Consider the following 23,851-nt stretch of genomic DNA (forward strand, 5'->3'; position numbering starts at 1 on the left):
ACTGTGTAATTTGAGTAAAGACTAATACAGGCAGAATTAAAATTCTGAGCTCATAAATTCTGTTTGTTTACAATTTTCTTTCTCCATTTTGTAAAATCCCCACATTACTCTATCTCCATCTCTTCCACCAGGAATTTCTCAATGTGTTTTCTCACCTGTTCCACAGCAAGGGAACTATACGATTTTCTGGGATCTCTTCCACACCCGGACCGCACTCACCTATGACAGCCTGTTCTGGAGAGGTGGGCGGGGTGAGCGGCATCCCACAGTTACTTGGGTCCTTCACACTACCAAGTCCCTGCTGCCCAACTGTAATATGGCCTCCGGTACCAGCAACACTCTGAGGAACTGGGAGGTCATTCTGAGAGATCAAAACAAAAGCTGAAGGATAAACCATCCGAACACCACCTGTGAGGCAAGAGAGAGAGAGCACAAGGCCTGAGAAAAAGTTCACACTCGACCGCCAAATTCATTATTCCAGTGGTCAGAGTCAAAGCTCGCTAGGTACTGCCAAAAGTGATAGGTTTCGTCCTTTCATAAGTTAATAGCTATTTAAACATGTGTTCCAACATTATCATAATAGCATTTGGAATATGGGGACCATTGGTGCTTCAGGCAAGATAACTACTCAGCAAATACCACTGTGTCAAGAGAATTCAAAAAGATGGGAAAATTATGGAGATTATTTTTGATGAATCTGAATGATTATCTCTTTAAATTAAGGAAGATGAAGAAGATAGAATTAAGTTCTTCAGGCAAAATATTTTCTCTTACCAACAATTACTTCTACTGCCACGGGGAAATCATCATCATACCCCAACTCCTCCTCTTCTTTCAATTCTTCTTTCTTTTTCAGCACCATTGGGTAGAAATACTGCCATTCCTCAATCAACTTACGGGTGGCTGGGTCTGACATCTTGTATGCTTGGCCTGTTAGCGTGCCATTTAAGCCATAAGGACTTACCAGTACTAAAGCAGAGAGGAGAAACATACGTTACAGATCACAGTAATAATTCTTGCGTAAGTGTAATGCTACATGTATGGTAATTTTTAGGGTGAAGCACAGTATCACTTAATGTATATTGCTCTTTATTTCCTAACTCCTTTTAAAGTGTAATTTTTAAAGCTTTCTCATTTTAGTACCTCTTATTTATATGCCTCTCAACGCAAATCAATTTTTGAAGGAAATCAGATGGGGGAGGTATAACACTGTCTGACAGCTATATCAACACACAATATATAAACTATCTATACATTAAAGCATATAAACATCTGTTTGGTAATAGCTTATACAATGTGAATACTGAATCTTCCATGACAAAAGAAGACCATTCAATACATATATACCCCAAAACCAGTCTAGGACTTGAACATTCTTCCTATGGTTTCCTGAGACTTCCTAAATATTTGAGGTAATTTTAAAATAATATATACATAAAACATCTAATAGCAGGAAAGCCTTAATGTACCAAGTCTGAAACATACTGTTACGTATAATTTCAATTATGACTGTTTTGGAGGTCTGCTGATTAAACAACTCTAAATAAAATTTATTTTACGCAAAATAAAGGATTCAAAGTCCCTCTCTCTCTCATTCTTTCACTGTTTGACCTTGATGTCATTTTCACTGAGCTAGACACAAAAATGTAGCTAATGTAATACTGTATAACTCAGCCAGTTCTTAGTCTCATGGTGAGTATTCTGACCTTCCGAATAACACTTTTCTGGGGATAAAGGTTACTTCTCCTTAATCCTGATTTATAAAAAAATCTCAGCATAGGCATTAACTGGGAAGTCCATTTTGGGGGATGGCTTTATTTTTTTAACAGCTGGATGATATATCACATCAATCAAGACAGAGATGGCTGCAGACATCATATATTTCGTGTTGCCTTTCTGCTGTTCCGTACTGATCCAAATGGGATAAAAATACTGATCTAACCAACACACATAATCAAGGGCAATTTTCCTGTTTTAACACTTCTAGGAAATCTCCACATCAATATGGTTACGTTCACTATAATTATCTATATGCCAACACCTGCCCTAAGAATGTACCTTCTCCTCACCAATCATGGGAAATAGGCAGGATAATGCCCCACAAAGTCGTCCATGATTCAAGGTATTAGTAAGAAACCAGTAAGATTTAAAATAAGTAGTCTACAGGGACCTGGTATTGCCAATACTATCTTTCCTCATGACTAGTAATGCCCTCTGCTATTATCATAAGTAAATGTTTTTATTTTGCTCGACAAAATCTAAAGTCAGGGACTTCCCTGGTGGCACAGTGGTTAAGAATCCTCCTGCCAATGCAGGGGACACGGGTTCGAGCCCTGGTCCAGGAAGATCTCATATGCCGCGGAGCAACTAAGCCCGTGAGCCACAACTACTGCAGCCCGTGTGCCTAGAGCCTGTGTTCCACAACAAAGAGAAGCCACTGCAATGAGAAGGCCACGCACCGCAACAAAGAGTAGCCCCCGCTCGCCACAACTAGAAAAAGCCCGCGCACAGCAACGAAGACCCAATGCCAAAAAATAAATAAATAAATGAATGAATAAATAAATAAAATCTAAAGTCAGATGATCCTCAACACTTTCAGAGTCAAGGAAACACAATATTTAAATAATCTCATGTATTACTATCTGAACTGCCTTTTAAATGACTCTAGAACAAGGAAACACGGTATTTAAATAATCCTGACACAGTATTTAAATAACACAGTTTTCAAAATATGCACATACTGTACAACTCTTAAGTGTACAGTTTGAGAATTGGGTCATTTCGAATTACATAGTAGTTCATACACAAAACATCCAAAATTACAGAATAATAAAGTAAATAGCTTAAAATGTGTTGCAAGATGGAGGAAAATGTAGGCAATAATCAGGACACAATTACATGGGGTTCAATGTTCTTTTTTACCTTAAAAAAAAACCTTAATAATCCTTAAGGTAAGAAAAAGATGCTTTCATCAAATTAAATCAGAATCATTTGTAGGAAACCAAAAAGCCATCATAAATAATATGGAGGCTAAATACTCATTTGACAGACTATTATATCAATAAAAATACTTTAGTTAATTTTATTAAAAAACATTTTTAAATTACATTTTGTGATATACTAAGACTGTTTCAACCAGACATCGCTAGAACTGATAAATTAGATTGAACCAAAAAAGATATTTCTATATGGTTCGATTTAATATTATAACATTTAAAAAGAGTTATTCATCGAAAATTATGAATTCCAAACACAAAATCAAAGCTTTAGAATGCACAGCTAGAGAAAAAGGGACATAGCATTATTTTGGTGATATCTAGGTGATTAGTTGAGAACTAATGAAAATATGAATGTAAGTTAAATTACAACCAAATACCTACAAACAATGTAGTCTGTAATTAAAAGAAAATAAGATATTAATATCAATGAAGAAACTACATACTATACAACTCTAGAAATTTGATTTTGGTTGAAATTTCAAATAGTACAAAGTTTAACAGTAATTTTCTGTAAGTCATTACATTCCTAAAACCATGGGACAATGAAAACCTTTAATTTATAATATCTGTCAATTACTCATTGGATTATATTTTTCAAATACTTATTAATCCTCTTTTGATATAAAGGAAATTCTCCACATTTTATTCCTCAATACACATAAGACCATGTTGTATGTGAGAAGCTTTCAGTAAAAAACTAGCACGCTATTATCACTTGCTTGTGGTCTTCTCTTTCTTCTTCAGAAATCGATCCTTATTGCTTAGCTTAACTATTCAAGATAGTATCTCATTCTGTAAAACCTTACTGGGAAAGGTGGCTATCCACTTGGTGGGGAAGGGTGGAGAGCAGGGACATCATCTTTTACTTACCTTGAAATGGTGCAGGTGAAGACTGAGCCATGTGTATATGCTCCTCATTGATCAAATAAATTGGCTGGTGTTGCGCAATCTCCACACTTGTGCATACATTACTTTCCCCATGAAGAAAGAATGTGAAAGCACAGGACAAATGCTCACTAAAATAGAAAAAATGAGAAACTCAGCTCTACATTTTCGTAGGAAACAGGTGCTAGAGACAGGAACTACAGATGTGACACAGCTTTACTTTATTACCATCCAGCAAAGCCTGCCCCTGATGATATTAATAAGCACAAACTTTTAGTTGACTGTGGACAAATAACAATAACTTGACAAACTAAATTTAAAATGCCAGGTAAATAGAAAAATTAGTTATGTTCCACTCTGAAAGCTATTGTGCAGAACGCTTTCTGTTTCCTTTGCATAAAGTCTCCTATGCCAACTATAAACTCCTAAGGACAGAAGAAGAATCATAACATTTTTCTACCTTCTCATGTATTACTATCTGAACTGAATGGCTCTAGAACAATGACAAAAGAGTTCTGCATATGTTTGGTATGACATAACAATAAGATAACAATAAGATCAAATTTACAAGCTTACAATGTTACAGTAAGGTTAAAATTATTGATCTAAAAACAGCAATCAACAACCCTGCTGTATGTAAATTCCCCATATACAACTGCTAAGGTAATATGAGCCTCTAAATGGGCTGGTAATCTATTATATTTAATTTTTACAATTTACCTCTGATCACAAGATTTTATTAAAGCATTCCACTTCTCCATTTTCCACACAGTTAGCTAAAAATTGATAAAAATGATGTGTCTTGGAAAAAAATAATTTCAAAATTAATATAGTGGCACATTCTTTCAAAGTTGTTAACTTTGGTCCTAAGCCACCCATAACATCTCCATTTCTCAAGACAGCTTATAAGAACATTTGCCTGATGAACCAAAATCACTGTATTCCAGGCAACCACCATTTAAAAACTCATCTCCAACATTTCCTTCTTTTCAAAAGTTCTCTAAAACATTATAAAGTGTACTTTGAGTACTACTCAAAAAATTAAAATTTAAGTATAAAATTATAATGCTTTACAGAAAAATTGAAATAAAAATGATAAAATTTCCACTCTATCCCACAGTGAAGCATATATATTCTTCCTTGACAAGTATGTTGAGATGATCTGAGAAAATTTTGTATTTTACTAGAATGTGAAGCTTCGTCAATAGGAAACACCTAGTCTTGATATTTGGGTATTTAGCACAACAGAGTATCTTTTTTTTTTTTTAATTAATTAATTTATTTATTTATTTTTGGCTGTGTTGGGTCTTCGTTTCTGTGCAAGGGCTTTCTCTAGTTGCGGTGAGCAGGGGCCACTCTTCATTGCGGTGCGTGGGCCTCTCACTGTCGTGGCCTCTCTTGTTGCGGAGCACAGGCTCCAGGTGCGCAGGCTCAGTAGTTGTGGCTCACGGGCCCAGCTGCTCCGCAGCGTGTGGGATCTTCCCAGACCAGGGCTCGAACCCGTGTCCCCTTCATTGGCAGGCAGACTCTCAACCACTGTGCCACCAGGGAAGCCCCACAACAGAGTATCTTAATCTTAAGATACCAACTAAAATTTTGTTAAGAATTTTGAAAAATTTAAACATCTCCTTAACACCATACACCTAAGTTTCAAGTTCACAAAGAGGAACAATGCATGTAATTTAAATGTATATAAGTATAAAGCAGTATCAATAGTAAAAATGTGCTGTCCTTTATTTACGGAAATGACACTGAAAACATATCATCCTCCATGCACAACATTACGCCAGGCACATAAGAACACCAAAATATAGATTAACTGATTGTGGATTTGTAATTTTCCATTTGTAAAATTCAGTGGAGGAGTTGGAGCTGACTTATCCCTACTGTGCCTACTATCCCATGCAGTCATCAGAACATTTATAAGACAACTGGTTAGAGTTACAGATACTGAGTACAGCCCAGAGTATGTTCTCATTCCACTGAACACAAATGCAACCAACGTTTGTCTATCAACCGGTAAGTGAGGAGAATGGTGCAAGAAGCCTGAAGTGACAACAAATAAACATGATCCTTGTCCTCAAGGAGCATATAAACTAACAAAAGATTGATATAAATGCATATTAACAAAATAAAGCCAAGCACAAATACAGAAATAGAAAAACCAAAATGCCACGGGAAGGCTAAAGGATACTAATTTTTTCAATTTGGAAGATCCAAATGCTTTAAGAAGATGAAATCAAATGAAAGGCTGATTTCAGTGCAGAGAGAAAAGAAAGAGAGGAAATATGAGGCAAGGAGTAGATGCAGTGAGAACAGGATATAGCTTCGAAATTCTAAGAGGAGGAGAGACGTGACATGATGGGAAAGGAGTCTGGAAAAGAAGTCAGAGGTCACCCTTGAGACAACCAAAAAGTCTTGCATGTAAAAAATAGCAGGGAGCCGATTTAAGGTTTGGTTTTTAAAAGTCAGCTAAGTCTAAAGAATCGTGATAAAAACCTCAAAATAGCATTCATCTGAATTTGCTATGTCCCAAAAGACACAGAGAAGCACAAATGAAAAAGGTAGGAAGTGAATCAATGGCCTATTTTTTATATTGATAACTTTAAAAACAAAACATGTTTTTTTAAAAGAGACAAAACTACACAAGAAAAAGAGCAGGTTATGGGTGAAATATAACAGAAGCCACCAGTAACTATATAATGTTTGGTATGTTACTTCACTGTTCTGATCATAGTTTCCTCATATGTAAAATCAGCTGCTGGCACAAATTGCTGGGCCCCCCAGAAGTAATAATTCAGAAGGTCCAGGATGGGCCCCAAGAAGCTACATTTCTAACAAGTTCTCAGTGATGCTGCTGCTGCTACTCCTAGCCCAAGGACCACACTTTGAGAATCACTGAACTTTATGGTACATAAATCTTTTTCCAGCTATAAAATTTATTTTTCTCTAATATTACATGAAACAAGAGGGCAGGGAGGACAACTCTGACACTAGAGAGTAAAATTCTCCTGAAGTATACACTTAAAAACCTAATAATTTTGGTTGCCTTTGGGGAATGAAGTGGCATGACCCCAGGATAAAGAAAGAATTCACAATATTCTTTTATGCTTTTTGCATGTAGGGCCATGTGTCACACAGAAGTAACGGAGGCAAGATCTGAAGGAAGCCCCTGCCTCTCATCTTATGCAGTGTGCTTGCTGGCCCAACCAGAGGAATCCACAGGGTTTCATCTCGCCATTCGGCTCTTAGTTGAAGTCTGCTGAGATCATCTTTGACTTTGATTCTGTTATCCAGCATATAGGATATTTAATCAGCAAGCCATCAATATCTTTATTCATGTCATTGCTAAAAACGGTGAATAAGACTATACTGAGGGAAGAATCCTGTGTCATTTTATGAGGTAATTCCCAAGTTGCAAATTCTCCCAAGTGCTGCCACACATTTACTATTTCTTGTCTACAAAGGACAATCTAAAAGATTAATATGTCAAATGTCTTTATAAAATACAGACACATAACAACTACCACATTACCCTGACCTAGAAACCTGCCTAAAAGTAAAATTCAGGTAGTATGATACAGAAGTCAACCCCCCTAATCTACAGATGAGAAAATAAGGATAAAACCTGTGGCTTGCAAATGCCATTCTTAGAAACACAGCTGGAATTAGACTTGAAATTTAGTGATCTTTCCTCTAGCTAGACTGTCTATAAATGAGAATACTAATTTCTATCTCTACCAACTTATATTTTTAAATAGGTAAATGAGATCAGAATTGTGAATGAACACTGAAAACAAGTTCATTGATTACAATGAACTTTGTAACATTTATTACAAAGTTAGGAGGTAAAACTTATTACAAGCTTCATACATGTTCTTGCTTCTTCTCACCCATTACCCACTCTTACCTGAACCTTTAATCACTCAACTCCATCTATTTCATATAGTCTCATCATCTGAAAATTGAAAAGGGCTTTCGAGATGATCAGGCTCAACCCCTTTCTAATTCGGGGGAAGGCAAATCTGTGCTCAAAGTTACACAATAGTTTAGAGCACAGCTGGAATAAGAATTCAGGTCCCCCTCTTAACATGGTGTTCACAGTGCATTCATGATGTTTCTACCTTCGATGTTTCTACCTTAGGTCAATGCTACCTTCGCCCTGTATAATACATTCCATCATCAGCATGACCACATACTTCGTAACTTAAGTCACTCCCTGCATCATTTCTATCAACCCCCTACTGCCATAGACCAGAAGGTACTATTCAAATGAATACACACTGTAATTTCACCCTAACTAAAGTTGGAGCCTAACCTCTGTTCTTTTAGGGTGCTCCACTTAACAAATATTCCAACGTTCTCAGCTCCGTTTCTTCTCCCCTCTTTACTCAGTAAATAAGGTCTGATGTAGGCAATTCTTCATTTAACCTCCTTTTCGCCTTAAACATGTATGTAGTTACACTTACCTCACTCTTCCCAAGAATCCTAGAGGATTACAGATTTCCTTTTCTCTGTAAAAGTACTCCCATTCTCATTCTCTGCCACTCCTGAGTAGTCTTTATTTCTACCTCTTTACTTGCTCTTCACTTGAGCATGTTACTCCTTTAGGGCTCCTTTATCTTTCTCCCTCTATTGACTAAGATCAAATAATCAACATGTAAATAAAATGATTAGTATAATAGTAGTATTAATACTAATATCACTAAATAACCTGTCTATAAATAACTTTTGTGTTATAAAAGAAATTTAAAAAAAGAAATAAATATACTAAGATATAAAATAATGGGAGTGCTATTTTAAAAAGGAATAGGTCAGAGAAAAACTTTTCTGAAAGAAGGGGGAGCATTTAAACTGAGGTGTGACTCTTAAGAAAATTATATGTGCAAAGATATTGAATTAGAGATATTTCCTTTTTAAAAGGAAAGGAAATTTTAAAAAGGAAATTTTTAAAGCATTTATTCTTTAAAAAAATTATTATAGTTGATTAAAAAAGGAAATTTAAAAAAATTTTAAAACATTTTAACGGCTGCATCATTGTGAAAATGAAGACAACTGTAAGATGAATTTGGAAATACGGATATAATTTGTTCCCTCTCTGTCTATCAAAAAGATAAAGATCATCAGAATGGCTGAAAAATAATAAATCCATCTAGATAATGCTTACACAAGACATACAAAATCAAACCACACCAAAAAAAAAAAAGAGTAGAAAATGATATTCCAGGTAAATCCAAATAAAAATAAAGCTGGTACAGAAACAGCAATAAACAAAATATTTTTAAAACTTAGGTTCATCATTACAGAATAATAAACAGAGAATCCAATAAGAAATTTAAACAATCCTGAGTGTGTAAGTACACAGCCATATGGTATGCAACGTAACTTAGAAATATATAAAGAAAAAAATGGTAGAATTACAAGGAGAAACTTATAAATCTTTGATAAATATTTTAACACACTTTTCTCAGTATTTAATAAGCAAATTATTCAGAATACGAAAAAAAAGATAAAAATATACAAACTTAAATATATATGTTGGCTTTCAAGAAATAATCTATTCTCTTTCCAAGGACACATGGAAGATGCACAAGAAAGGACTAGGAACTAGGATACAAGTCCTAAATTTCAAAGAATTGATACCACACAGACTATACACTCTTTAATCCCAGTGCAATTTAGTTAGAAATCAACAGTTTAAAAAATAAAGGTTAAAGTAAAATCCCTTTGTTTGGAAACTTGAATATGCACTCCCTAAATAAATCATGGGTTACAGAGGAAATCACAATGGAAATCAAAAAATGTTTAAAACTGAATGACAACAAAAGTGATACATGTCAAAATCTGAGAGATACAGTGCTTTGAGAGTAATTTATATCCTTATATACCTAAAAGGAAGTCTTAAAATAAGTGAGATAAGCTTTCAAATCAAGAAGTTGGACAGGGAGACAACAAAAAAGTCAACTCAATGGAAATAGAGGGATGAAAATAATGACAAAAACACAAAAACTTAGGGTGCAGGGGGAGAAGAGAGGCAATAGAAATGATTAACAAAATCAAAACTTGGACTTCCCTGGTGGTGCAGTGGTTAAGAATCCGCCTGCCAGTGCAGGGGACATGGGTTTGAGCCCTGGTCCAGGAAGATCTCACATGCTGTGGAGCAACTAAGCCCATGCGCCACAACTACTGAGCCTGTGCTCTAGAGCCCACGAGCCACAACTACTGAGCCTGTGCTCTAGAGCCCGCGAGCCACAACTACTGGGCCTGTGTGCCACAACTACTGAAGCCTGCGTGCCTAGAGCCCGTGCTCCGCAACAAGAGAAGCCACCGCAATGAGAAGCCCACGCACTGCAACGGAGAGTAGCCCTCGCTCGCTGCAACTAGAGAAAGGCCACGTGCAGCAACGAAGACCCAACACAGCCAGAGATAAAATAAATTAAAAAAAGATGTATCCTTTATTAAAAAAATCAAAACTTGTTCTTTGAGCACACTAAAAGAAAACAAACCACTAAGCCAACCGATTCGAGGAAGGGAAGGAGGGAAGATGCCTATGCAAGGAGGGAGGGTCACCATCAAACAATCCTGAAAACCAAAAAGAGGAAGTAACCTGAGGCACTGACCACTGGGCACCAAGACTGGACACTTACTGCAAATGCCTTTTTTTGTTGTTGTTCATGCTGTTCTTTTGTCTAGAATAAACTTCCCCTCTCTTTCATCTAATTCCTACTCATTTCTTTCAAGAAATCATCTTTAAAGCCCCAGAACAGGCAAAATGCTCCCAAACTACTCTGTATATATCTCAGTCAAAGCACCTCAGTGTTCTTAAGTTTTATGTCTAGTCCATCTGACTAAGTTTTGTGAGGACAAAAATCATGTTTTATCTATCATTTTTGGACACCCATACTTAGCATGGTGCTTGGACTGGGTAGATGCTGCATTAATCACTTACTTGAGTTTGTGATACGTTGTAACTTTCTACTAAAATTTTCTGGCATTTTATTTGGAGACTGTGAAATAACCATGGAATTCTCAGTCATGAGACAGTGAAGAATATGAGGGGGGAAAAAAGCTGTGATACTCCAGCCAAGAATTGATTAGGGGAAACCTACCCCTAGTCTTGAGAATTTCTGACGATCCCTCTATCTGTTCTTCTAGAGGGAACCTGCTTGGGGGATATCACTGACAGCTATGGAGTATACTATGGTATGACTCTCTTTGGGACCCAAGATAGTTTATATTCTCTGAACTAGAAAGGAGACTAGCACAGAATAAATAAGGACTAACCATACAGATCAACAGGGTATTCTCTTCTGTAAATGCCATTGAGGAATTCTGTTCCTTTACTGTGTCTATTATCTACTCTAAGTAGTATGGCCAAATCAGTCCTCCTAAAACATTTATTATCAAAATCTACACTACGAAATCAATCCCATGTCATAGTCCCCACTGCCCAGAGGGAAAAAACTACACCCCCTTCATATCAGGCAAGGCCTTCTAGACTCTGGTACAACCCACTTTTTTTTTTAATGTAGTATTTAAAACCTTACTTCCATGTATAAACTCTCAATGACAGACAGTTTGGAACGGTTAATACTCTGTGCATATCCCACCTACATTCCTATAACTCCACACAATTTCCTACTCCTTCCTTCTCCTTAAATCCCATCTTTCAAAGTCCAATATCACTTCTACTTTCTCCATAGAGCCGTCTCATATAAGCTCTTTTCACACAGGCCTCTTCATTCTGTGCTACGAAGAGTATTTACCCTTGTTTGGCACCCATACTTTCAAAAGAACTCATTTAATTAACAAGTATTTACCAAGCACACCTACCAATCTTGTACCAAACACTCTGCTGGAGTTAGACATGTGGAAATAAACAAGACCAGAATCAGCCCTTGGGTATTTTATAGTTTCTTAAGCAAAGTACCTAAAAACTTTAAAATGTAGCAAGACCTCAGAGACTTTCAAAGGGGTAGAAATACGAAGATTAAGACATTCTGGTTACCCTCAGTTAAAACTGTGTGCTTTAATATTAAATCTCAAAAAAGGGGCCCTCATCATATAATTACAATATCTTATATTGGTTTGTACCCTATGCAATCTTAAAGAATTAAAAGTTTATAGAAGGAATGAAATGAACCCATGGGAATGAGGAGAGGTTTAGCAAAAAAATCAAAACAAACTTTCCTATTATTTATAAAATATCATATATTCCATCTTAGTGTTATAATTGACTCAAATTCTATCTTCTCAGGGGTCCAGTAAGTAAAATTAAACTATATTTCAAGAAAGCTGGTTTCAATCTATCTTCCAGTGTCATCTCTTGCTACATTAATTCATACATCCAGTGGTTCCATCACCCAATTTGTTTCCTTCATAAGCCTTTGTCACAATTTGCAAGTATTTATTTTGATGGTCTCCCCCACCATAATGTAAGCCCCCTGAAAGGAGGAACCATGTCTGTCCCACTGCCCTCTGTATCCTCAGCACCTAGACATATAACACTTAATAGTCACTGGATGGATGAATGCAGTTTTAGTCATAACCAAAGACTAAATGACTTTTCTTTAGCGAGTTCCATCATGAAGAGAACAAGAACAGTTGATGTGCACAATGAATATTTTTAAAGTGAGTAGATTAATTATTATTAAGAGAAGGAGGTAAATGTAATTTCCAGTGAGAGAAAAAAGGGAACTTTAAAAACTGTTTACTTAGGAAACACAAGGGGGGCTGGTGTGGGTTGCATCTGTGCAGTTGGGAAAGGATTTGCAAAAATGCAAAAAAGGAGGTACTGTCTTCCAAATCATTTTATTCTCTTACAATATTCTAAATCTTAAGAACAATTTTTTTTTTTTACTTCTTACACTGAGTTTTCAGAATGCAAGTATTACATGTGCTTTCAAAATGCATTAATGAATATTAATAAACTCCTGTTCTTCTCACAGTGTAAAAGTGTTTTGGTAACAGAATCACAATGCAGAATGCATTTAGATAATTTCATCTAAATGCTTTCTGTGTTATGAAATTATTATCTTAAAATTTTCCAAGCTGTCATTAACCCAATCTCTTGCAAGAAGTAATTTGCCTCACTCTATACATCCTCATTTGGGAATATTTTGCTAATGTTACTTTATCATTTCCTTTCCTTAAAAATATACCATTTACTTTGTCAGCCTTCACAAAGACTACGTTGAGATCCTTTGCTCACTGGCATACTGACCTTTCTCTTACTGGACAGGCCTTAACTTTCATCTCCTTTTTAAAAGATGGTGACATTATATAATATTCAAATAAGAGTTGATTAAATTATTTTATAAAATCCTGAGATGCTCTCACTATTTCAGATATCTTCCCTTTAAATTAGAAGTTAAACCTGATTACAAAGGCAATGAAAATGTCCAGGAAAGTTAATGGCACATACTTTTTTTTTTTAAATGAGAGAGTACTTGCATTATAACTGTTAAATTATCATTACAACTCTATGAATAATCACCCTTCTAAGAAAGTTACCAGTTACATTGTTTCAATACAAAATTGCCTCAGTGAACAATTTTTCTTCATGTATATAGGTATACACATATGTGATACAACACATATGTATATTTATAAATACACACACACATGCAATATAATATATATAAGAGAAATTAAATCAGCAAGCTCTATGACTGTTCCTTTCTACCCTTCCAACCTCAAAGCTAAGTCGGTCCTCCTCAGCAGTAAATTCGGCACTGTGGTGGTGCATTAATTCTTCCCTATCACAAGGGTACTGTTCCTGGCACTGTAGTGGTAACAGAGCAGCAACGCCTCTTGCATTAATGCAAAAACAATGCTCTAGTGGCCTAAAGGACTTAATGTTTCTCCCTGGGTATCTCATGTACTAGAAGCAAATGACAGTGTGGAGGCTCTGACTCAGTATATCTTTGATCAAAAGGCAGGAAGAGTGTGAGGGTTCCCATCCTGATGGTACAAACTATTAATTTTCAAGATGCCAAAATAGACATAGGAGCTGCTCTAGTCAGTGATGTGTGCTTGGAAATCAGAAGCTGATATACACAATATTTGAGGAGACTTACAAAAGTCATCTTATTAAAATCTCTCTTGAGGTTTACTAAACTAGGCCAGGTTATCTAGTCTCAGCCTCTGGATAACCCTTTGAAAATTCAATGGGAGACTGCCTGGCAAAGAATACAGATTAAAGTGACATTTATATTAGGTAACTCATAACCATTAAAGTACTTTTACTGCTCACTTTAAGACGTGCTTGGATTCTTTTTTTTTTTTTTTTAAAGTATGAAACAAAACCTTTAATCTATTTTTTGGTTACTTTAAAAGACAGTAACAACGTTGGGGGGTAGAGTAGTGGAAGGGTATAGGGAACCACATACATTTTTCTACCATTTTCTCATGAAGTACTAATTAGGCATTATATATTGCTAAGAACAAAAAAGGATCAACTGACACTAAAATAGCTAAGATTTTATATATATGCCTAAGAGCATAAACTAGCCTTTCTCTGTCACTCCTTACTGCTAAACTGAAATGCTTTACCTTCCCAAACTACAAAATACATTTGTATAGTACATCTTAAAATCAGTGACTGTTTACTTGGTATTTTACACAAACGTCCAACCACCATGACAGATTCTGCTGCTGGAGGAGGAGCCTGAGTGACAGACATGGTGGAGTTCTTGCCAGCTTGAAAGAAACATAGGGACAGACCTCTGACATCTGTCTAGATTCCCACAAGCAGCTCACAGTGGGAGAAATAACTTGCCAAAAAGCATAAAGCAGATGGGAATTCCACTATGCTGCCATTCATCAGGTGAACAACAGCAAGTAGGACTTTACCTATGTGGTCAAACAAAAAAACAGAGACAAAAATAGAAAGAAAATTTGTTAACAAATAAGTGCTAGGTATATAGCCTTTTTGCTTTCATAGACTGTTATTTTTCCATACTCCATTACTATAGTTTCCATCACGTATGAGTATCAACCCTTATTATTTTTTCCTGCCTCATTATATTTATTATACGTAAACTACCTTAACACTTCTAGAACAAGATGAGGCAGGTTAAAGAGGGAAGGATCCAAGTTGAGATTTTCTTTCTGTCTCATACCCTAATTCTACTCCATAACATGTTACCAAAAAGCCCGAACAAACTTTTTGGCCAAACCAATATGTAAGGAACTGATAGTGTTACAGAGTTATGTTATAGTATGTATTTAATGAGAGCTAATACATAAAGAAACAGTACAACAACAAAATTATTTTATGTCTCTATTTACAGTGATGGTTCTAGCTATATTTTTAAGACACTGTCTACAATAAAGCAGGAAGAACATCTAACTTTTTATATTGCTCTATTTCAGATCTAGCAGCTGACACTCAATGTAGCTTGGCAAGTTCTTTAAAGGCTTTCCAACATTTGGCATTAGCCTACCAGAGAGCAGGGCCTTTTATATTCAGCTTTGCTGCAAAATGTCTCACTCACCAGTACTCAAAGGAGGTCACAGTTTTCCCAGCAAAAGGAAAATAAAATTGGAGCTGACACTTATTTGGTAGAATGCTGTTATCAGCAAGTATTTATCTTCCATACTCTTCCCATGCCACAGGCCTACACCAGAAGCTAGTTTTTTCTCTTCTTTATTCAAAACACAGCGTAGCCTTTCATCATCAGCACTGCTTGCAATCCCAACTCCCCTGCCCCATTATAAGAAAATAAACCTGTTGGCTAAAATGAACAAAAATAAACATAAGATGCTTCTGTACTTTTCTTACAGTGCACTTAAAACTATGAAGTCGAAGATAGCTACAGGTTTAGCAATATGTTAAACAAATTCTGAACAGAATTAACTTTGATTCTTAACAGTTAAAAGCAATTTCTCCTAATGAGGTAAAATTCAGCTGAGAGGATATAAAAGAAAAAGTAGATACTGGAACTAACGGAGTCATTAGTTGCTATAAATAAGGATGGCATTAGCATCTCATTTAAGAGATCAACAGAATACACAAGATCCTTCAGGTGATGGATGCAGCACCTAAAGAGTTGGTGTATACCCCAGAGACACCCAATAAAAACTCACTCTTCAAACTACTCTAATATATACAGTTGTTACATCAACACTTATTTAATGATAATGACATACAATCAGCATCTGGTCATTACCAACAGTATGAATGCTTTAAATTATGGATGTTTGATTTTTTTTTTTTTTGAGAGCACCAATTTGCAAAAGGTTTCGAGGAAAAAAAAATTCTGACAGAGAATCTCCTTTCATCATCAAGAATCAGTAGCTTAGCCACCTTTCAGACAGTTTAGAAGTTTTTTAAAAGATAATTTCAGGGGGAAAAGAAAGCTCTGAAGAAAACAAAACAGATGCTGTGTTTAAGAGTGGCAGTGGAGGGAAGCAGGGGAGAAGAGATGACACATAAGACGGGAGGCAGTGGTGGGTACAGAAGGCGTCTTCTCTGAGGAAGGGCAAACGAGAAGTCAGCCCTGGTGAGACCTCAGAGAGAGGAGTTTAGGTAGAGGGCACATACGAAAGCCAGAAGTACAGAAAGAAGCTTAATATGTTTGGGGAACAGAATGGTCACTGTGTTTGAAAGCTCATAAATAGGAAGGAGACAGGTACAAAATGAGATCAAAGAGGTGAGCAGGGGTCGCATCATGTAAACCTTTCAACAATGAGATGGGGCTTGAATTTTATTCTAAATACACTGATAAACCCTGCAGGATTTTAAAGCAAAGGAATCACCATGGTCTCATTTATATTCTGAAAGGATCACCTTTAGTTACTCTCTTGGATAATTCATTATGAAGGAGTTAAGAGTAGAAGCAGGAAGACCAGCTAGAAGGCTAGCTTGGAAGCCCAAGTGAGAGAAAAACATGGCTTAGAGTAGGGTGGTAGCAGTGAAGACTAAGGGACATGGATTCGAAATGTATTTCAAAAAGAGAGCTGACAGGACATGCAGGCAGACACACTATGAAGGGAGTTGGACACATTAGTAAGGAAAGAGGTAAGGGTGACATATCATACTTGGAAGATGTTAACTTAGAGATGGTAGTTAAATCAAGGGGATAAGTCAGAGCACACAGGTCTGAGTCTGAAAGACTCCAGATATAGAAAAATGATACAACTCAACCTCTGTTGGTTCTTTAAAGAGGTGGAGGGGTGGGGGAATGCAACCATGTTTTCAGTAAGCCAGTATGTGAAGCCTATCTTTTAATGATCTTTCTCCAAACAATAGGTAAAGAGAGAAAAGAAAGTTACGGTGTATTTTTCTTAATTTTTATTCTTTTCTGTGACAGAAACTCCCCCACCCTCTACCCCCACGTGCTGACTTCCATCTGATATTTAACGAATTTAACTGAATCAAACGAACCCATTCAGATTTTCTCCTTTCAAAATCATCTTTTTAAAAAGAATTCGCTAAGTTTAGTAATAAAATTAACTGAAAACAAATAATGAAGTTATAAAATACTATTTGATTCAAATTATCATCTGAATAGCAGTTTTTCTAATTAGTAATCACACCTACAACTCTGATTAACATCACAATCTTAACAATAAATGAATCAATCATACAATTTATTTTACATTAAATTCAGAGACTTCCAATTAAAATAATTTTCCCCTTTCATAATGCTAATAAAGGTGATGGAGAAATGTGTTAGTCATTGCTTTTCTATGAATCAGGCTGGGTCATCCACTCAAAACACCAGACTCCAAAAGATCTACCACTTTCTCATTGAATGACTCTGACAAAGTCATTTACTAATTTTAAACATATATCAGGGCTGGAAACTACCCAAACTCCTATCAATAGTAGAAGAGATAAATAAACTGGGGTATATTCACACAATGGAAAACTATACAGCAAACAGAATAAGTGAACTAGAACTACACACAACAACCTGAATAACTAGCACAACCAATGTTGAACAAGAGAAGACAGAAATAAAAAAAATACATACATAGGATTCTATTTATATGAAATATAAAAACAAATTAAACTCAACTAAACTGTTAGAATAGTGCTCATGCTTGGGAGGGGAGAGGCAGTGATGTAAGGAGAATGAGGGAGGTTTTCGGGGTGCTGGTAATATTCTATTTCTTGATATGAGTGCAGATTATATAAATGTGCTCAATTTGGAAAAACTCACTGAGCTTTATACATTGTACTATATATTATAATTCAATAAAAAGTTATACACATGAAATGTGAAAGAAATATAGCAAAATGTAAACATTCTGGACCTCATTAGGTTAAACGAGTTGTAAAAGCATGAGTATTTATCTCACTCCTGTGATAAACAGAAAAATGGTTTCCCAAATATGCCTGTGTCCTAATCTCCTGAACCTGTGAATATGTTATGCTACACAGCAATGGGGAATTAAGGCGCTAATCAAATAACCTTAAAATAGGGAGATTATCTTGGATTATGAAGTGAGCCCAATGTAATTACAAGAGTCATTAATTTAATTTATCGTTTAATAAGTTTATTTTATTAAAAAATATTTTTAAATAATTTATTTAAATAAATTTATTTAATTGTGCAAGAAGGAGGCAGAAGAGTCAATGTCAGAGCTGCAGAATGTCAGAAAGACCCAACTAGCCACTGCTGGCTTTGACAACAGAAGGGAGCCACAAGCCAAGGAATGTGGGCAGCCTTTAGAAGCTGGAAAATGCAAAGAAATAGATTTGCCCCTAGAGTGTCCAAGAAGGAATGCAACCCTGCCAACATCTTGATTTTAGCCTGGTGAGGCTCATTTCAGACTTCTGATTTCCAGAACTGAAAAGATAATAAATTTGTAAAGGGAGCTAATGATCTACTCTGCTCCAGCTCTATGCTAGTCAGAGAATGCTCAGAGTGTTTGGTTTAATTCTGGATGCCACATTTAAAAGGATATTATGCAAACTGGAACACACTCAAAAGAAAATGACCAAAAGAACTTAAAGCCACCCAACATGACAACAATTGAAGGAAGTGGAGATATTTAACCAAGAGACAAGACAACTTAGGGAAGAGACATAATCATACACAAGCCACACTCAAGTATACCATGTCATGAAACCTACTTTGCTCAGTATGGTATTTTACAATCATTGTTGCAACAGTATGTGCTGCCCTCAATTGTGGCAAATATCAATTTTACACACTGATTAAAATGTGGCAACACACTGGTCAAAACTTCATGGTATACTAGAGAACACAGGCACACTGGCCAAGCACCACTGATGTAGACACTACAGAAAAATAGATTTCAATTCAGTATAAAGACTTTCTAACTGGGTTGTTTAAATAAAAAATGGGCTTACAAGAAGGGTAATATATTTGCTGTACCTGAAGGTGTGACGGAGGAAACTCAAGAGTATTGAAAAGGGAAAGGGACAGGATGACCTTTAATGGTGCCGTTGATCCTGAGATTCTAATGATTCCACATTTTGATTCTCAGATAAGTTGTGCCTATTTTAAAATATCCCATATGGACTGATTATTCAGAAGCAAATAGAATACTAAAATGCAAAGCACATCAAATTATAAAGGGAAGATGTACTGAGACAGGGTAAAGAGAAGTATCTTGAAGACACTATTCTTGAAACTTGAAATGTATATTGCTAGTAAAGCCACAAATACGTGAATTTGTTTTTAATTTAAAAAAAATTTTTTTTAAATTTATTTTTGGCTGTGTTGGGTCTTCGTTGCTGCACGTGGGCTTTCTCTAGTGGCAGCGAGCGGAGGCTACTCATCAGTGCGGTGCGTGGGCTTCTCATTGCGATGGCTTCTTTTGTTGCACACAGCATGGGCTCTAGGCCCATGGACTTCAGCAGTTGCGGCACATGGGCTCAGTAGCTGTGGCTCATGGGCTCTAGAGCACAGACTCAGTAGTTGTGGCACACGGGCTTAGTTGGGGCGCAGCATGTGGGATCTTCCTGGACCAGAGATCGAACCTGTGTCCCCTGCATTGGCAGGCGGATTCTTAACCACTGTGCCACCAGGGGAATCCTTTCATTAATTTTTTAATTGAAGTACAGTTGATTTACAATGTTGTGTTAGTTTCAGGTGTACAGCAAAGTGGTTCAGTTATATATATTTCTTTTTCAGATTCTTCTCCATTATAGGTTATTATAAGATATTGAATATAGTATAGTCCCCTGTGCTGTACATTAGGTCCTTCTTGTTTATCTATTTCATATATAGTAGTATGTATACGTTAACCCCAAACTCCTAATTTATCCCTATAAATTCTTAAATCAAGTCTACCAAACCAAATTTTTCTGCTCTCCTTTTGTTACCAGGATTACTTTTTGAAAGCAGAGCTTACATGAATACCTATTTGTAAAAGCAGCAATATAACAGAGGTGAATAAACACAAATTTACTCTCCCTGGAAAGGAGACATGAGACTGATCTGATAGCCTTCAAGAGCAGCATCCTGTCAGACTGAAGTATCAGCCTGTGAGTTAGAATGAGAAAAATCAGTATCGTTGAATAGAAAAAGTTATAAAAAGAAGAAAACATTCACTGGGTATAGTGCCATTACACTGTTTACCATCAAAAGCTTAAGTCTCAATTCAATTCTCTCATGGATAAAGGGTTGTATTTACCCAGTGTTAGCCCATGTTCATCTTGAACAATGTACTCACAGAACATAAACTTTTAAATTTCTTATTCAGTAACATTTAACTTCTGTGCTCGGGGTCATCATTGGTAAGAGTTCTTAGAAATATTCTTTCTCTGGAGATATTTTCAGCTACCCTGGAAGAACTACCATCTTAAAACCAATGGATGGGGCTTCCCTGGTGGCACAGTGGTTAAGAATCTGCCTGCCAATGCAGGGGACACGGGTTCAAGCCCTGGTCCAGGAAGATCCCACATACCGCAGAGCAACTAAGCCCGTGTGCCACAACTACTGAGCCTGCGCTCTAGAGCCCACGAGCCACAGCTACTGAGCCTGCACTCTAGAGCCCGCCAGCCACAACTACTGAAGCCCACGTGCCCAGAGCCCATGCTCCACAATGAGCAGCCCCCGCTCACTGCAACTAGAGGAAGCCCATGCACAGCAGCGAGGACCCAAGGCAGCCAAAAATAAATAAATTAAATAAATTTAAAAAAAAAAGACTCAATGGATGGTTCCATTCCTCTATCCCATTTAATCATTATACACTGAATCCCCTCTGCATCAGTTAAGCATACAATAGAGTGCAGTACATAAAACCACAATAAGCAATAGAGAAAAAAGGATTAAAGCCATGAAAATGTATTAATTTATTCTACGCAATGCACTTGTAATTCTTTCACTTTCAGTCAAGATCACAGTACAGTTTAATAGTCTAGTTCAGGGACCAATTAATCCTTTTATATTTAAATCAATCACTGACTCCTCTCCGAATAATTTAGCTTCTACATGCTGCCTCCCATTTGATGTCTTTGGGGAAAAAGCACAGTTAACACTTATGTGGCACATTAATCATGTTTAGTAATAGAAAAAGAAATGCATTATCAGAGAAATCTCTTACAGAAAGTAAAACATGCTCTAAAACATGTTATCATAATCAGTATGTGTTGTCATTTTCTTAAGTAAAACAGGGAAGTTAAACCTGGAGCTAAGAATGTACCCTTCATCTGCCTTTTTGCAGTATGCCAAATGCATGTATCTATTTATTTTTATTTTTTTGTATCTATGTATTTTGATTATGTATAAAATATATATCCAGGAATAAAGCCACTCTATACAACCCCTCCCCCCCACTGCTGTCAGATTCCTCTCCCCCATCCCAACCCAAAGCAGAATGACTTGATGATGCTCAAACAATGGGAAACGGGAAAAGTAACAGAAAAGCATGTATTTTATTCAAACTGGCCTGTGTTTGGCACCTTGCCACAAAGCTGTGTCCTTTTCCTTGAATAACTCTGAAGCCTAATTAATAGCATTAATTCAATGCAATAGTTATGTGTTGTCTGAAGATCCTTACCACTGCATGTAAAGCAGTTGTTCATGTTTAAGAACATTTTCCCTAAATAAATGTGTCAAGAAAGCATTAAGAGTTCATGTGATTTAGAATGCTACTTCTTACTCTCACCAACAGCATGAGAAGGAGGTGCTCCTTTTTGTTCCTGGATCTTATTCACCACAAGAATAAGTCAATTTTGTATTCTAGTGGCCACACCATGGATTATAAATGCGGGGTTTAGTTTCAGAAATTTCAAAGCAAATGTAAGCACTTTTCAAACAGTCCATAAGTGAGTATTTTCAAAAATTTTTAACTGATTAACTTTGGATGTAAATCCAGCACTGAAAAAAGTGGTGTCTGTATCCTGGCATAACCCAAATGCACTGCTGACTCAGGAGCTCTGCCAGTTCAAACAGTTCCAAAGGGAGGGAAGCACACAGTGAATGTTAGCTCTGTGTTCACTTCACACCAACACAGGGAAATCAAATGGCAACAGTTTAAGATCAGGTCTATAATACTAGTAGGAAGAATAATTTAAAAAGAGGCCATGATATAGGCGGTAATCTGAACTCATAAGAGCACACAGCATCTAAAGAAAGAAATTCAAAAGCCTAACTACATTGTCACATTGAAGAAATATTTCTCTGGCGTGTGAATTGTGACAGCTTCTGAGAATCTGTTTGTCAATTATGACCTACAAATAATCATCAGGTGGAAAAATAGTGTCATTTCTCTCTAATCCCTAGAATAGTCATATCAAAGAAACATTTAGAAAGAACAAAAGCCTTTTGTCTTTTTTTCTTCTCAGAATAGAACACTACTAACCGAGATTAAACAAGTGAACCAAAGCTTATCATCAAAAATCATCTTGTCCCTAGAATATGAAGTCACACCAGCTAACAAGCTACCATCAGCAGGATGTGTCTGCCTTGTGTTGAGTTCATGGTGGTTGCGATTCATTCACACTCCTCAGTCTAGTTTCCCCTTGCTAAGCGAGAATTAAAAGTGCCACAGATAGACAAGATCGTAAGAGACCATACAGATCACTAAAAAAACAAATCCCAGGAGTTAAATGCAAGGGGGAAAAAAGCCTCCTGTATGTGTTTGGGTAAAATGCACTGTTACTGTATTTCAGGGACTGTACCTCTCAGATGGTGAATCCCAAGGGGTAAAACGCTACATGCTTTCTGGATTCAGTTTAGGATAGTGTTCAAAAGAAGATCATAAAATGCTAGACAGTCTTTTTGAACACTAGTGTATCTTTCCTTTCTCTTCTCGATCTCTAATCTAGCTATCTTAAATCTGGGCCCAGATGGCACTGACATCCCCTGGCTGAGACAGCAGATGAAAACCTTACCACGTCCCCAGAGTGCTCCTCTCTCAGGGTCAGCCCCAATCTGAGCTGCTCTGCACAATCCTCTCCCATCATCCTGGCAGCAGAGGCTGCACAGCCTCTAGATGGGGATCTCAGGTACCTCTTCTTTTCTTTAAAAAAATTTTTATACTAATTATTATTTAGTATTTATTTATTTTTGGCTGCATTGGGTCTTTGTTGCTTCGTGCAGCCTTTCTCTAGTTGCAGCAAGCGGGGTCTGCTCTTCGTTGCGGTGCGCGAGCTCCTCATTGCGGCAGCTTCTCTTGTTGTGGAGCACAGGCTCTAGGTGCGCAGGCTTCAGTAGTTGTGGCACATGGGTTCAGTAGTTGTGGCGCACGGGCTTAGTCGCTCCGCGGCACGTGGGATCTTCCCGGACCAGGGCTCGAACCCATGTCCCCGGCACTGACAGGCGGATTCTTAACCACTGCGCCACCAGGGAAGTCCCTCAGGTACTCCTTAAGAGCCCCCGACGTGGTAGGTTCTCTCTTCTTTTACTAGGCTGTTTGTACTTGCGACTAACATATCTATGGACAGTCAGTATTGAAAACTATAGTGTGACACAAAGTATGAGGCACAGCATATCCGGTGTTCTACTATAAATCTTACATTGAACATAATTTGATCAACA

General features: G+C 36.9%; 1 protein-coding gene across 3 annotated transcripts in view; it reads right to left on the reverse strand.

Moving 5' to 3' along the window:
- MED13L (mediator complex subunit 13L) overlaps positions 1-23,851 on the reverse strand; it is a 289,482-nt gene that overhangs the window by 57,608 nt on the left and 208,023 nt on the right. For all 3 annotated transcript variants that reach the window (XM_029218820.1, XM_029218811.1, XM_029218827.1), the window contains 3 exons: positions 3,870-4,015; positions 775-969; positions 220-408 (listed from right to left, as the gene is read on the reverse strand). In XM_029218820.1, the coding sequence (XP_029074653.1) occupies positions 220-408; positions 775-969; positions 3,870-4,015 (530 nt within the window). The remainder of the gene's footprint in view (positions 1-219; positions 409-774; positions 970-3,869; positions 4,016-23,851) is intronic.

The sequence above is a fragment of the Monodon monoceros genome, unplaced genomic scaffold (assembly GCF_005190385.1).
Source record: "Monodon monoceros isolate NGI ecotype Baffin Bay Population unplaced genomic scaffold, NGI_Narwhal_1 Super_Scaffold_1, whole genome shotgun sequence".
Classification (NCBI taxonomy): Eukaryota; Metazoa; Chordata; class Mammalia; order Artiodactyla; family Monodontidae; genus Monodon; species Monodon monoceros.